The following is a 16,899-nucleotide window of genomic DNA, read 5'->3' as shown; positions in this document are numbered from 1 at the left end:
TCAATGTAGAAGCAATGGCAAGAAATAACCAATTAGATCAAGTAAAAAGTAGTGTTTTAAGTGATTGGCTAAAAAGGCATTCAATTCCACATAATTCTAAAACAAAAAAAGCTGAACTTATTAACAAAGTATTATCTCATATAAAAAATACAATAAATAAAATAAAAATGTATAATTTAATATAATTAAAAATTAAAATAAATGTATTTTTATATAATTCTTTAATTTAGTGTTTAGAGTTATTATAATCCATTATAACATGTAATATAGCTTTCCTGTCAACTTCATTTTTTATACCAATCTGAATTAAGTCTTCATCAGTAAGAATCATAAACAAATCAATGTCAATCTAAAATAAATTGCACAAAAACAGCAAATCAGAATATAAGAAATAACAGAAAATTTCTTCTAATTTGAAATACATTTGAAATGCATTTACTTCCTGTTGTAGAAATATAGGCACATGTTGACCCAATCCATAATGTTTTAATAAAACAAACATTTTTGCTTCTTCTGAATTTAATATCATTCCTCTTGGAGGTGTTTTATAACGTGGTGGTGTTGGTGTACTTTCTCCAAATACATTTTCATCATTTATATCTGGAGGTACATTTGGTGAACGTAGAGGGCTAAATTCAGGTACATATTCAAGAGTTGCATTAAGATCCTCTTCCTCACTTTTAATATTTAAATCATGTGGACGAATATGTTGCAATCTTTACAAACAATGCAATTTAATTAAAACAATGTTCTTATTTTGTTAGATATTATAAATAGTATAATATATTAATATACCTCTGTAAAGGTTGTTCAGTTAAATCTTTGTTATCTTTTGGATATGTTGTTACAATTTCACTTTGATTTTGAATTAATTGTTTATCTTCTGCATCACTTGCAATATTAAAGCTAATAGTATTTGGAGAAATGGGTAAAATTTCATTAAGAGTAAAACTCAAAGTTGGTGAAATTAAATTACATTGTGCAGATTCTAATTTATTTGTCATTAAATTTAATGTACAAGATTTTAAACACTTGTTTGAATTTGTTATTATATTGTTGTGACATTTGTCAGTATTAGATTCTGCAGTGTCAAATGTAAACTTTGGTACAATAGGAACATTTAAAAGAGATATATTACTATTATCATGTTTATTTTGAACACAATCCACTTTCCCTATTAAATAATTTTCTTCAATTCCATTGAAGTTAAAAAAATGCAAATGGTCCTCTCTATTTGATGCATTTTCTACAACAATATTATCTAAAGTATCATTCCAATAATTTTCTATATCAAGATGTTTTGTTAATTTTTTTATTTCAGGTATAGCTGATTGTTTCATCATAATGGAAGTATATTCATCTATGGAGAATTTAACAACAATAATAAAAATAAACGATTTAAAAAACCCCGATTTATATTAATTAAAAAAACAATATCTTACTGTTTTTAGAAATATCAAAGCCTAATTCTATTAATCTAAAGAATAAATTCTTATCATTTTTCATAGCAGCAATACAAAGTGGTGTAATATCATCATTTATAGAATTTAATAGCGCTGATGGACATGCTTTATATACAGTTTCAAACATATCTTTGTTTATAGCAGCAGCTAAACCAAAAACTGACATGCCTAAAGATTAAAAAAAAATGAATCCCTTAATGTTGCAATGAAATTTCTTGTACAGAATAAATTTCTTTATAAGATATAATGAATTTACCAAGATAAGTTGATTCATTTACATTAGCATTTTTTTCTAAAAGATATTCCACCGTTTTAACATCTCTATTACGAATTGCTAACATTAATGGTGTCCAACCAAATTTAGTCTTCCTATCAATAATTTGACAAGAGTCTTGTTTTCGTAAAATTTCTTTTGCAATGTCAAGACACCCATTTGCTGCGCTAATGTGTAGTAAATTTTCACCGTATCTATTAACCGCGTTTAATGTATATTCTAAAAATAAAAAATTCATGTGCATACGTAACGTTTCATTATTTCCCCAAATAATTACATCAAATTTGAAAGAATAACACTCGCTTTTAAATATTAATTATCGTCTAGTATAAATTATGTGTAATCTTGTTATAATGACGTACATACAATCAATGTTACGATAATTTTAATACCTTCTTTTTGTAACGCTTTTACGACTTCTTTTTCCACAATTTTCTTCGTAATATAATTCGGCTGTAGTTTAACACTGTCTTTACTGAACATTATCGATATAATTATATCTTTTTAAAATTAATTTATGTCAATTGTATTAAAACACTATTTCATAATATGATCTTAAGTTATTACTGTATTTATTTAGCGAATGAAATATTAAAAGTGACCTACAAATACTTTTGACTTGTTTGTAAACTTTTACAATTGAATTTACCCTTTATTATGTTACGAACAATGCAATTATCTAGTACGAAAAATATTCTGAAGGAAAGCAATAGAAATAATTCTATTTAGAAATTGCACTAATATTACAAAATATAATGTTTGAGTATGTTTCACTTTTATATAATTTCCGCCAAAACTCTTCCTTAGTTTTATCAGGAGTGCCTTTTTTAATGGTAATATGGTGGCAGCACAATCTAGTAAAATGTGACGTGCATGATAATTTCTGACAGTATTTGAATTTCATTTTTTGAATCGTGTATCTATTTGGCCCAAAAGGGCGCATACTTCGTAAAATTACGAAAACGAAACCATTATTCTTGTTCCTATAACGTACGAACAACGAATTAAACGTGGTTTACTGTAACATAACGAACAATTTACAGCGATAAGTTTTAACTCAACGTGAGTTATTCTTTATTAAATACATCGTACCAAATTCTTTTAATTTGCGTGTCTCCTATAAGTGTGTAAACTATTCTATTTATTGTTAGATTGTAATCATGTATTTTTGTTTGATATTTTGATCATTTTTTCGTGCTAGATGCATTTGTTAGGTTAACTTTCAGACGACGCCGAGATCATATTTTTCGGGGTGGGGGCACTAATTAAGAGAATGTGGTTGGGGGAGACGAGTACGTATCGTTACCGTTAGTGGTCAATTTTCTAGAATCTTAATTAATTTCGTTTCTACACATTGTCGTGTTAAATAAATACATGTATGTTGAATTCTTTCTATTTCTCTTGTAATACATTATGAATTGTTGAATTCCATTATAACAATATGGAGACACTGATTTACTATTGTACACTATGTCATAAATATCTTTTACAACATTTTCTAGAAAGTTTGTTTAAGTTGTATGTAATTTATTGTTTAGAATGGGAAGCAGCGGCCAACTATATAGTCTCTCCTGGGGAGAATTTAGTTCATCATTGGCTTCTGCGGTGCAGTTATTAAGAGGTCATGGCGATTTGGTTGATGTTACTCTAGCTGCTGGTGGACGCAGTTTTCCTGCACATAAGATAGTTCTCTGTGCAGCTAGTCCTTTTTTATTGGACTTATTGAAGGTTTTAATATTGTTTTTCTTACTATATTTAACGATGTATTTGATATTATCTTTGGGTATGTGATGAAATGCAATTTGTATTTATGAAATATTTTAGTTTTTAAAAAATTTATTTTTCATAAACAGAGTACACCATGTCAACATCCAGTGGTTATGTTAGCTGGTATAGGGGCAGATGATCTGGAATCATTGTTGGAGTTTGTATATCGTGGTGAAGTGAGTGTGGAACCATCTCAATTACCCTCGCTACTGCAAGCTGCTCACTGCCTTTGTATTCATGGATTAACACCACCTACTATATTGACTGAAGTATGTTTTCTAAGTAAAGATGCAATAATGCATTTAGAATGGGGAAGAAGTACCTGTATCAGCAATACCAACAGCAAATGAAGCTTTATCAAAGGAAACAATTAGTCCATATTTCCCATTAAAACGAAGAAAAAAGAGAAGAAAATCGTCCTCGTCTTCTGGAAAATGGCCACGCAATACGAATACCGCTGATAACGAAAATAGGACTGTAGATGGAAGCGATAACAATCGATCAGCTAATTATGATCATCATAAAGATGAGGATAATACTGAACATGGTGATGAAACAGGTAAGAAATATTGAGTATTATATACAGCAGTACACTTTATAAATACTGTATTTGTCAAATTAATCAGAAATACATATATAAGTTCTACATTTGTATTTAATATTTACTTAGAAATAATGAAAGATATCATTTCATTATTATCTATTTTAAATATGGTTCGATTTTTGTTAATTTACAACTTGCACATTGAACTGATTTGATCATTTTGTTGTAATGTATATTTAATAATCAATTTAGTAAACAAATTTTTACAACACTGGATATGTGATACTACTTGTGTTCTGTGTCCGATATATTATTTTTATCACTTATTAATATGCTTTTGGAGTATGATCTATAAATGTTCAAAGTTTCTTCCAAGTTTTTGTATATTGGAACGGACACAAGCACAACCATCAATCGGGTTGAACTGCGTCTAATCGATTATACCATATGTTATAACAATTCAGAAATTTCAGATATAAAAATCAGTTCAGCCCTGTATGGTAATATTGTGTTTGTGTCTGTTAGCAGCAAACGATCGGTTGGAATATTCAAATCATCGGAGTTGTCATTCGCCCCGTGCTCAAGAAGCGCAGCCAGTGTCGACAGAAAATTCTCAAGCAGGACCGCATCAAGATCAAATATCGGACAATGAATCGCATCTTCATACATTAATGCCAATGCAGCCATACTCTCCGCTACATATACCGCAATTTCCTGGTCCCCTAAATATGGGCTTCCCTCCTGGTATGCCACTCCCTCTAGTTACTCAGGGTACAACTGCTGGAACGGCGTCTTGTGGACTTACTGGCAATATGAATTTATCTAAAATACGTGGTGCATCTGATTGTCCAGGCGTTTGTCCACTCTGTGGTGCTACGTTACGACAAGCGAGAAATTTACGTAGACATCTGTTATCGTCTTGCAAATATCGATTTAGTAGTAACCCGGTTCAGAGTTCCCCAGCTGATGCGATGATGATAGAAATAAAGCCTGAAGTCGAGTTGTCCAGTTACAATGAGCAATCTATGACATATGGAACTGATAGTGGAAGTAGTACCTGTGAGCAAATAATTTGTAAACCCAGTCCACTTCCTTCACCAACATCGCACGGACCGAATGTTGTTTCGCCTCAAAGCAACATTCCGTCCCCGACTATTGCTAGATGAACGTACAGGAAGAAATTGCAAGCAAAGATTCGACATGGACAGAGTCGCTCGATTCTGTTATTGTGACTCAGAAAATATCTTATTTTTTGTCACCAATTCGTTTCACTCTTGTATGTCACGAATTTAATTTAAGCGATTGCAATCTTTTTTTACTTATCGTTTTAATGTACTTATATGAATTTATGTTTAAACTATTATTTGTTTACATTGTTTAAGAACAAAATGGACTGACATTATTTTGTAAAGTTTGTCAGGATGAATTGATTGTTATATTACTTGTGTAGTCTATTTCATATTCCTATTTTATTACTTTTTTTTTCATCGATTTACATTTTTTTTTCATCGATTTACATTTTTTTTTCTTCATTAATTCGCATGAAGCTAATACGAAAGAATCTGGAACGTTTAAAATTATGTTAAAATATGCAAAAATCTTCCACATTAGTAAGTAAGAGCAGTATCCTTAGGGTTAATGGGAATAGCAGTCGATGAAGAATTAGGCATAGTAAAAGTGATGGTATAAATATTGCAAAATACTTCTGAATTTTCGATATCTTTCAAATATTTACTTACGCAATAACTGTATGATCAGTTTTATATAAACTTACTGAATTACAAATCTACCTTTGTAGCTTACTTTTCTCATTTCTTTTTGCCAATAAAGTACCGAATTAATATTTTAACATTACGTGTAAGTAGAATTCGGATTTCTGTCGATTATACGTATCTTTTAAAAACGCGACATTAAACGATAATAACTAAGATGTAAACACAAAAATGTATCGTTTCTATTTACATAAGAAAAAAAAAAAAACGAAAACAATTCGCGTATCTTGTCGTTAATGTCGTAATTATTTAAAAAATCGTTAATTGACAGAAACTTCAGTTCCTATATATACATATACGATTTATTTTTGCGGTTCTCTACATTTTCTTCTTTTCTCTAAAATTATTGGCATGTGTATATTGTTTAGAATACGAATAGTGTTTGTTAGCGAATAAAAACAAATCGGCAACAATTTCAATTATATTAATAATGGTATACGTAATAAAAGAGTGGGCAATAATATTCGCTCGACGGAGTAGCAAAGATTTATTTTATTAGTCTTTATACTTCTCTGATAGAAAACAAAAGTCTCGAAAACAGGCTTACATAGATAGTTGTTCAAGCTGCTTTTGCAAATATTTTTCGTACATCGTCTTTTTCTACATTGTACATAACTTATTTATTTGATAATTATTAGCGCAGCTTCGCGAAGTCGTGAATTACGACCGCTCGCCCCCTTTAGACCGGTAAGAGAATCAGAACAATAAGCGTGTAACTTTTTAATCGAAGTAATACCCAGGACGGAAGCTTGTTCGATTACAACAGCCTATCGATTATAACAGTGACCCTTTTTCACGTGTCTCTAAATGTCTTTAGATTTGACGGAATTAATTCTAGGAGATGGGTTGTCCAGAGCAAGAAGTATGTCCGATCAGCCAACGTCTTGTCCACTATGCGGAGCGATATTGCGTCAGTCACGAAATTTGAGAAGGCATTTAGAGCTCCTGCACTTCGGACTCGGTAGCAATAATAAGCCCGGTGTCCATATGAGACACCGAAGAACCGATAGAAATAACGATCTCGTACGATCGACACTTGCATCGATTTGTCAACCGCATATGACCAAGACGGATCATTCAAGAGCTCCGGGGAGCGCCGATTTTTCCACATTAACGTCCTTATCCATTGCTTCGACTGTCAGTTCCAGTGCATCAAACGTCAGCCTTGCAGGTGAATGCTTTGTAGCTTGAGCTAGAGAAGAGGAGGAACGATTGATACAAATTACTTTTGAAAATTTGACAATAGAGAAGAAAGCTGTATGCACGTACATATATATGTACATGCATAAATGCGTGCGGTTAAAATTGCTATAAAGGAAGATATTTCTATCTTTTTCTTTTTTTCATTTTCAAATATTTTGTACATACACGTTAATTTTTATTTTCCTATTTTTATTTTAATTACCGTACGAAACATGGTAAAACGATGGAGGTGTCTGCTTTCAGTAGTTATAATACATTTCAATTATCATGCACAAGTTGTTGTCGTTTCGATGTAATTTTCATGAAATTTGATTTTATTCTTGTTAACGTTTTACACCGTTAATTGTATACCTTCGTTATATTGTAAATAGTGCACACACTCATACACACAGACCTGGTGATTTAAAAATGGAAATTAACGTGCCGCGTAATTATTGATAAACTGTGTTTTAAAAACGAAAAGATTTAATAACGTGCAATTAAATGAAAATGTTATCGTGAAATCTGAATACGTGTAATAACGGTAATAAAACGGCGGAAGATAAGGTATATCGAGGACATTTAAACGGGATACAGAAAGTAACATTGTATCGATCTTCCTGTGGTATTCAATTTTCCAACTGTAGAACGGTTTTTTTCTAATTAATTTACTGTGTTAGTTATATGTATAATAGGACATCATATATAAGGATTGGAATGTAACTTTTGTACTCTTTAATTTATTTATCATTATGTGTCAAGAGATTGTAAGTTATTTTTAGTTATTATATTGTAAATGTAATTGAACAAGAAACAAAATACAAGTATTTATGTTAAAACAGTTGTTAATCAATATGTTTGCTTTCTTTTGATAATGTTTTACATTTGTTTGAAACGAGCATAATTTAAAACAGAAACATTATACACACTGTCCTTCGTTAAATTGGCATTTAAACTTATTATTCGTTTCTTATGAAATAACCATTCATATTCAATTTATTCATTTTCTTATCCCAATGGTTGTCATTCATTTGTTAATTAATTTCATCATAAGCGTTTAATGCTTATGAAAACTCGACGAATACCGTTGTAAATAAAAAGAAGTCAAATATTTAGCAAAAAGATTAATACAAAATAAGAAGAAATAAAATCTTGAAAAAAAAAAGCCTCAACTAAATTCTCGTCTGGAGAAACAAAATTTTATACTTTCCATTGAACTGACATTGGTAAAAATCCAAAATGCACAAACTTCCATTTTACAACATAATTCACGTTTAACTCTTGGATCTGTTTTTCATCAATTGATCCCTTCACGCAAGCAACTTAATAGAAAAAATTCAAATTACATTAAGATTGCACAGTATGTAAATATAAAATGAAAATCAAACATGATACGTTGTATGTGTAAATATAAAACTGACCAAACTACCGTGATACATTATTTACAGAGCTACTGTAATATATTATTCACAGAATTTCTGTTAATCCCGATAACATTATGTCATTCTTATATTATTTCTGAGCAGGAAGTTTGATGGGACCAAACGTACTGGGAACTGCTGATCAAAGCACAAACTCTGCCCTGGTCGCTGCGTCAAGTTCGTGTACCGCTTCCATCGCCTCTGCCAATAATGGAGCCTACGCGTCGGATGGTAGTGCCAGTATGTTAAGTTGTTTGTTACCCACGCTACCATCTTTGCCTTCTCTGTCCTCTTCACACGACATGTTCCGCCATGGTGAACTATTACGGGCCGGTATCGCTTATCATGACTCTTCAAGGCACCACACCAAGCAATCACATCGTACCGACGTTATTTAATTTCTCTGTTCTGTGTACAGTGGCTTCTTTCCCCTTTCTCGCTAATCGATCGAATTTGTAGCTGCGTTATACTATGAAAAGGAAGTTGGAGCGGAGAATTAGGGATGGACGCTTTTCAGAAGTGTATTTGAAGTTTGTTGGAAGAAATGTGACGCGAGGGAGATCGTTAATCCTTACGTTTACGACGAAATTTATCTCAGGTGTGCAGTTTTTGAGAAAATATTCGACACGTGTGGTTTTTTTATTGGGAATTTTAAAAATAGCCCTTAAAGTTGAGGATGAGAAGTATTTATTTTCTCATTTGGGAAATTAGTTAGAGAATTTAATGGATATCACTGAGTTTTGAAGGAATTTTATTTGTTTAAGTAATATGTCAATTATTCATGTAATGATTGTTACTGTAAGGAGCCCGAAAGAAGAAATCCAAAAAAGTACGTATCTCCTATTTTCATTCGTAGTTTTCACATAAAACATTTTATATTTTAAACAGTTGATTTTCTCCTTCAACAAAGCACAGTTGCCCAAAAACAATTTTTCCCAAAATCGCTTGGAAAGCTTAAAAAAATTTAACAATTACCGATAACAAAAATGTGTCGAATATATTTTCGAAAATTGTACGCTGTATAAATTTTGTTAAAATAGGTGTATGGAGGGTTCGATAAACTTCAGAAGTTACATCTTTCGTTGTTACAGATTCTGTGCAATTGTAAATTATATGAAATTATGTTTTGTAAAAGGTATTAACATTTTTTTTTTTCTAGTTTAAACTTCTGTATCTTTATTACAGTGTACAGAAAATTAGAGTTAGATGGCATGACGAATTTAGAGTTGTGTGAATAGTTCCAGGAATTTAGTGTATGGAATTATTTATTTTTGCTATACATGGAAATACGTAGAATTTTTTTACAGTGAATGGAATTATTTCTGAGTTGGCAATTAACATAAGTAAAGTAACGTGTGTATAGTAAAGTAGTTGTCAATGTGTACTATATTATTTAGAGTTTTACCTACGTACTTTGAAATTGATTAAAACGTTCAAATTCAATCAACATTTTATTCTTATCAAAATTTTATATATGTATACATACTGCGTATATAAACTTTAGTAAATTTATAATTGTATTATTGCTTATCGAAAACGTTAAAACGTTGTTATTTAGAATAGCACAAGAACATGGAGTTAATTAATTAATCACTAATTATTAATTACTATTATTGTTCAGATTGAAATATGGCACCGTTCGTTTTTGTTCTGTTTTTAAAAACTAACGACAATGATACTGGATATTTGAAAACACAGTAATAAATTGTAATACGAGCAGAAGAGTTATGTTACATCTTGTTGATAACAGATAAGAAAATAAAAAAAAAAAAACGTACGATATCAGCAGCATGTTTGTTTCTGACCAAGAATAAATGAGAGATGTGTTGAAAATAAATATTCAATAAATTAATGACGCCTACTGTAAATTGTGAGCAATTTTTTCTTTTTACAACTGAACAGTACGATAGAATATGAAAGTTTGCATGAAATATAAAAATAAATGTCACTGATACAAAAGAACATTACTTTTTATATTTTTCTGAAATGTTCGATTTTAGTTAATAAAAAATAGTTGTAAATCATGGTACAAAACAGAATTCCAAAATATATTTCTGCAAAGATTTAAGTTATAATATGCCGGTTACATTGAATAAAGAAAGTTTCTCGCGCACGCCTGGGTACAATTTATTTTTTCTTTTAGTTTTTACGAAACTTTTAATCGATCCTTATCCCATTCATGCACATTGAAATTTTAAATACAAATCCTTCGATTCAACATTTTTAAATTATTTATCTACGTTGAGATAATGTTTCGTTTAAAATCTAAAAGTGACATAAATATGCTTCAAAAAATAATGCGACACTTTACAAATTTTTGTTTACACTTTTAAATAATAATATTAATTCGTATTATCTATTATAAGTCTGTTTTAGATTTAAGTATTCGATAAATAAAAGGTTGGATATTTGAACTAGAATTTTTCATTAAGTACATACTTGAATCCTAAAGTAATTATTTATCTACGCGTTCTATCTAAATAAAAATTTTATACACAATTGCTAATGTTTGTGACAATTACGTTATTTTAAATAGCAACGAAGAAACAACAAGGCTATAAAAAAAAAAAAATGTTAAATTAATATTCGTAAAGTGTCTATCGTAGGTATTAATTTTAATTAAACGATACCTGCCAGCGGTATATCGCGCGTTTAATTACTAATACTAATACTGGCGACAGTTCGTTTATCAACAACAAACACGAGGATTTTGTACAGTAATTCGTTAAATCGTAAAATTACAGAAGAGAAGAACTGTCGATCGTTTACATTGTATATATAAAAATATATCGTACATTCTCTAAAGAAATTATCCCGGAGGGAAATATTTGTTTATAAATATTCAATTCTTCTGAAGGGAAAAATTTATATAAATATTGAATTTTTCTGATGGGAAAGATTCACATGTAAATATTCAATTTTTCTCTTCAGAAAAATTGATAAAACGGTCAAGTAACACGTTACATATTTCGAAGATCGAAATTTTCCGAAATTCTATTTCAGTTTGCGTAAGCAAATCGATATTATCTCGTTAGCTATTACGATCACGCAGTTTCGACAACTCTGTGAATTTTCTGCAAATTCATCTTGCAATTTCACCTTACGGTGAATTAATAATGGCAGTGAAACGCTCTTAACTTGCGTACGTGTTATAAGAATATCTAAGGAAACTATGTTTCTTCGTGTTACAAGGCATTGCTTCGTGGCCAATCTCGAAATATTTTTATATATCTTTTTGTTTTATTTATTAAATTGTCACCGATACCACTTGAACGAACTGTAGATAGTTCACACGATGAGATTCATTTCCTCTAAATCATCACCTCTACGCCCTATAACGAATGGCCAATTCCTTTTCGAGATTCTTTCCAGCTCTCCACGTAGGAGATTCAAAAGATCGTCGAGGTATCGCAGCTCGTGAACATCCTGTCGCAGTTTATTCGCGTTAGACGAGAGATCCGCCATTTTTTGTTCGTCGCACTGGAACGATAAGAAAATTCACGTTTGAAAATTTTTAACTAGTTCTATTGGCAATAGCTTGAAAATTACTGCTTTGGACGATTTTACTTGCGTATTGAAAATCGTCCTACTTTTCATATATAATTTGCACGAAGAGAAGAAAATCGAAAAAATTATTTATAAAGGTCAATTATGCGAAAATCTACATAAATATTGTTGCGTCGTGCGCTTCGAGCAAGCGGTATGCTCGCGAGTGGTGCCGCAGGATTGTCGCTGGTTCTTGGTGTGAAGTCGTGGTGACTTAGAGTTTGCACGTACTTTAATATGTTGTAAGACAAAGGCTTTATGTTGCAAAGTGACAATTTTATGAGGTGTGTGTACGTTACGTGCTACTTGTCTATTCTCCCTTTTTGATCTGTCTTTCTGCTGCGTTGGTGCGCTTATTTATAAATAGGTGTACGGGTACAAGGTGGTGGTTTCCGCCAATCAGGACGGGTCTACCCCCTTGGACGGTCCTCCCTGGCCCGCGAGCATGCCGTCCACCCTGGAATTTCCAAGTTGGCAGGATGGTGGTATGTCGCGATGGCGGGGGAGTGAGGCCCAAGGGGTAGCCCGCGACTTTGGGCGGTCAGGGAGACGCGAGAGGTTTTACGACATGTCTATGTCTATTGAATGTTCACGAGTGGGCACCGGGAAGGTATATGGCCCGCAGAAAAGTTTTTTTTCTCCAGCCATAAAACGCTTCCTGGGCTTCGTGGGCAATTTGAAAGAAAAATTAATTAACGCGAAGAAGAAAAGGGGCGCATTGAAAAATAGCGTAAACAGGCGTCCATGTCATAAACCCAATTCCTAACAAATATCCTGCTATTGGCGAATTTATTTCTCGATCTCTCGTGTACTTGGAAATTCTTCGTCGATTTACTGCAATTCAGAAAAATTTCTAAATATTAAAATCTTCTCGAAGAGTGAGAAAGAGTAGGAGAAACAGAATGTTGCGTAAAAATTTCGCAATATTAAAATTTCGTATTCTTGAAAATTTCAGTGTAGAAAGCTTAATGTACGTACTTCACATCGCTTGAACTGTTTTAAAGAATTGTCCGAACTTTTGCATTATAAGGAAGAAGATTTCCGGCGAAAGTTTGAACTTTCAAAATTATTACCTGAAAACTTTTTCGAAGATTCGATATATCCTTATAAATATCCTTGCTACTGGCCTGAAGTTTCTTCACTTTGTTTTGAAGATGTTGAACTAAATTTTCCGGATCGTCGAGGACTCCTGGCACGTTTGCGTCTGTTTCAATTGTCAGGGCCAGCCTGGTTAATTGATCATGCGAGGATGTACTGTCGCAGAAACGATCTTCCTCGAGAAGAACCGCAGCTTTATCGGGATCTGTGTCGATTACGTTAAGAATCGATACCACTTCGTTCACCGCACAGCATGGTTCCTGTTAAACAACAAATGAATTTCAAGTAAAAAGTAAACACTCGTTAACACAAACTGATATTCTCCTTCTTACACCGATACCGTGAATCTGCAATTGGAGAAATGATTATTTCGCTGAATCGTAAAGTTCAAAAACTTTTAATTAAATTATAAATTTTGTTCAGTTATGAAACTTAGAAATTCAAAATTATATTGTAAACTTTGTGAAATTGTTAAATTATAAATTATAGAAATTTGCAATTGAACGTAAAATTCGTGATCAGACAATTTTCCCAATTTTCTCGCAAATATCAGCCTTTACGTCAAACTGAAATTTAACTATAAAACAATTTTTTATTGTCCCCTCCTCCTTTAATCACGTTCAGCGTACTTTACTGCAGAAACAGTGAAAATCTGCACATTCACGGTTTTGGTACAAGCTTTCAGAAAATCTTCTACTCGTTATTGCTAATAAAAGAATTTCTGCTATTTAAAATTTGTCATTAGAGAGCAACATAAATTAAATAACATACCGCTAAGAAAATGTCACAGTCTTCGCTAAATTAAAGCTGCTATTTATCAAATGGAACAACGTTCCTGTTATCATATACTTTTACTCAAAGGAATTCATTTTCATCCAAGGTTCGCGAAGAGTTAAAAATGGAAACAGCACACTCTTCAAAGAAATTCTACCGCGATCCAAAGAAGCTTCGCTCTAACACACTTTCGTTCACCAAGTGTTAACACAGAATCCTTCCAGTTTCCCCAAATTACAACAACGCTTTTCCTACTAAAGCAATCGAAACATGTAACCTGCGAATAATCGAGCTTGTAGTTCGTAGTGGCCAATTCGTCGTAGAGACAGAGCGGAGTGTTTTGCAAGTCGCTGTAAGTGTCGGAACTCCAGTCGTTACTCTGGATACCGGAAGTGTCCTCCAACGAGGAGCTCCGTGTCCCCATCTTTCCACAGTCCTCCCATGTGACGTGCAACCTTTCGTAACTGGATCTCTTGCTGGTCGAGTCTGGTATCTGTAAACTGCTCGATTTCCTGTCACCGGACACGTTCACAATGTCTTCACTCTTCGCCTCATTTTCGTTATTCCTCGTTACATCGTCGCCGCTCCACTCTTCGTCGTAGTTCACCCAATGACTCGAGTCGATCGCCGGCACCATTATCTCCGTTAACTTCGGTTCCAGCAATTTTAGCTCCATTCCACCTGATCAAACACGTCACTGTTCCTATATCAGTCCTGTTTCTTACAATTAAGTTTCGTTAAATGGCTTTACTATTTGTCGAAGTACAGTCGAATTTGGTGAACTTCTGCAACTACTTTTCCGTGTAATTGATACAATAAGGTGACGTTTTTTTTTTTTTGGTGAAAGATTTAAGGGTTTGACCGACGTTGATTCAAGAACTCGGTGGATACTAGAACGTTAGATTTTATCGTTTAAATAAGGAATTAGCGGTGGAGTGTGAGTGAAGAGGTGTTTGGAGAGGTGAGTTGTTTGAAGTCTTAACGTGCCTTGAGGAAGTTGTTGTTTCAAGGGTTCAGTGAAATGGGAATATTGTTGAGATTGTACAGCACACGCGCTGTTTTAATATTATTCGAATCTGGAAGCAATTAACCCGACAGTCTTCTTCAATAACAATCGTTTCGTACGCTTTGCATCAGGTGTACTTTTCTCACAAACTTCAATGTCTATTTACAAATAAAAACACGCAATTTTAACGTTTAAAATAATCTCCGCTATTTTCGATTTTCGTAATTAACAGGATCCTCTGCGATAAATTACGGCGGTTTTGAGTCAACGAAGTCTGAGAGATTCTCTGAAAAAAGACACCAAATTAACGTCTAATATTTCACAAAAATTTCTATTTTACAATATCCGTCACTCTCAAACCACAAAACCTCGTTTAAATATCAAACCGTTTTGTGAAAAGTGTAGCACAATGGAATTACAGATCGTGTGACACAATCCACATGAGATGAGAAAACTTCGAACACAATGGATTGAACGTGCGACACCGCGATGGATTTGAGACGAGGGAAACCTCGAAGATCGATGGAAAAGCACGCTTGATCGAAAGCATTGCGAGAGGCAAGTTTAAGAGTGCAAGCGTCGAAACGAAAGTACTGTCTAATGAGCATGAAGCGAGCTGATTTCACATATTGGCAGACCGCGAAACTTTACTAGGTCAGACACAATGGCCGGGTTATATTCAAGTTAGCTGACGGCAGAGGCCTCGCATCGGAACAAGTTTCCGATCCTCTGTTGCACACTCCGCGAATTCTACAACCGACACACGATCGTTCTCTTCTTCTCTAAACAGAGAAATACCCACCAAGTTGCCTCGAGTCGATGGAATAGTTCAATCGCCGCCGGCACCGTAACATCTTTCCTGGATTTTCCTTTTCTGACGCGATTCTCGCCTGAGAGATTGACAAGTAGCGTGGAGACGGAGTCAGTATTCGGTACTCGTGTGATCTGATTAGCCTTTCCGGTGTGTAGCATACGCCCTCGGATCTCTTCGGCTCGAAATGCTTCGAGCAACGTTCCACCTCTTTCGCTGGGAACGGTGTGACAGCCTACAATTCAACGGAATCAGAAAATTTTCGTAATTTTCGCGCGCGTGTGTGCGTTTTGATTAACGAACGAAAAGTTTGGATAATAATGTGACAGTGAGTTAGGGAGAGGTTTGGACGATGAATTTTTCACACTTCAGAGTTGACGATTTTTCTAGGTGTCGTTTATATTCACGGTTTAGAGAAAGTTTGTCGTTTCACTTTCATAGGAAGTGGACATGATTTTATTTGTACTTTCTAGAAAAAGCGTAAGTGCGGTAATTTAGGTATCGATTATTTAAGGAGGTATTGATAGCTTTGGAGGAAACGTTGGAGATGATTAGAGGCGAAAGTGAAAACGGGGTGAATTGTTTCTTATAGAAATATGGAAGTTATAACGTACAGTGTTACACGAGAAATCGTGAAAGAAACTGATTTTCAATTCGTGTATTTAAGTATTACCCAATATTTTTGTATCTTAATGAAAACATGTTATCGTTGAAATAAAAGTGTGATTTAAATTACTCCAAATTTATCTGGTGGTTCGAAAGGTTATCGTATATTTACAGTGTGAAATAGTTAATGTATCGTAAAGTACATTATGTTACTGTTAATACATTTTCTTAAAAATTTATTTGGATAGGTACACCGGCAAGACTTCAGCTGTTTTAAGCTTAAATGCCTACTTACAAGCAACAACAAATGAAATCCAAACGCACAGTTTAAAAGAAACAATACTGTTTTTCACTCCTCGTAACAGAATAGTAAGACAAATACCAATCAGCTGTTTTTCAATTGCTTCATCTACTTTCCAACGAATCTTGTTTGTCAATACACTTATCAACGTAACTCGCCTGTCGTTGTCGTTCTCTTTTTCTCTTAAGTGACCAAGCAACGATATTTTTGGCGGGAACGAGACAACATTTAAAAGGAAAACCAGCGGTATGAACCTACCGTTTCTTTCCTAATCGCATCCTGCTCGATAAGGTTCACGTCCAGATCTCCATGAATTAAAGACGTGAGCTCGACC

The 16,899-nt window shown here is 33.4% G+C and overlaps 3 protein-coding genes across 3 annotated transcripts in view; 2 read left to right on the top strand and 1 right to left on the bottom strand.

Moving 5' to 3' along the window:
* LOC108579021 overlaps positions 1-5,217 on the top strand; it is a 7,469-nt gene extending 2,252 nt beyond the window's left edge. Inside the window, exons 2-5 of the mRNA XM_017942447.1 lie at positions 3,276-3,465; positions 3,591-3,773; positions 3,811-4,063; positions 4,577-5,217. Of these exons, the coding sequence (XP_017797936.1) occupies positions 3,276-3,465; positions 3,591-3,773; positions 3,811-4,063; positions 4,577-5,214 (1,264 nt within the window). The 3' untranslated portion in view covers positions 5,215-5,217. The remainder of the gene's footprint in view (positions 1-3,275; positions 3,466-3,590; positions 3,774-3,810; positions 4,064-4,576) is intronic.
* Positions 5,218-6,627: 1,410 nt separating this feature from the next.
* On the top strand, positions 6,628-8,821 carry LOC108579010. The gene is made up of 2 exons (XM_017942437.1): positions 6,628-6,991; positions 8,529-8,821. Exons 1-2 carry the CDS (start codon positions 6,628-6,630, stop codon positions 8,819-8,821), a joined length of 657 nt encoding a protein of 218 aa, XP_017797926.1.
* A 2,864-nt stretch (positions 8,822-11,685) lies between these two features.
* Positions 11,686-16,899, bottom strand: part of LOC108579018 — an 8,472-nt gene continuing 3,258 nt past the window's right edge. Inside the window, 5 exon segments of the mRNA XM_017942445.1 lie at positions 11,686-11,903; positions 13,043-13,327; positions 14,119-14,522; positions 15,650-15,893; positions 16,824-16,899. The exon segment at positions 16,824-16,899 is cut by the window's right edge and continues 28 nt beyond it. Coding sequence (XP_017797934.1) covers positions 11,712-11,903; positions 13,043-13,327; positions 14,119-14,522; positions 15,650-15,893; positions 16,824-16,899 — 1,201 coding nt within the window. The 3' untranslated portion in view covers positions 11,686-11,711.

The sequence above is a fragment of the Habropoda laboriosa genome, unplaced genomic scaffold (genome assembly GCF_001263275.1).
Source record: "Habropoda laboriosa isolate 0110345459 unplaced genomic scaffold, ASM126327v1 scaffold78, whole genome shotgun sequence".
In the NCBI taxonomy this organism is placed as follows: Eukaryota; Metazoa; Arthropoda; class Insecta; order Hymenoptera; family Apidae; genus Habropoda; species Habropoda laboriosa.
Note: the sequence above shows the minus strand (reverse complement) of the source record. Positions and strands in the feature narration are given on the sequence as shown.

Bases quoted from the DNA above. Each gene is read 5' to 3' on its own strand.
- LOC108579010 (XM_017942437.1), top strand. From the start codon at position 6,628: ATGTCTTTAGATTTGACGGAATTAATTCTAGGAGATGGGTTGTCCAGA. The intron at 6,992-8,528 runs GTGAATGCTTTG...ATTTCTGAGCAG, and splicing joins ATCAAACGTCAGCCTTGCAG to GAAGTTTGATGGGACCAAAC.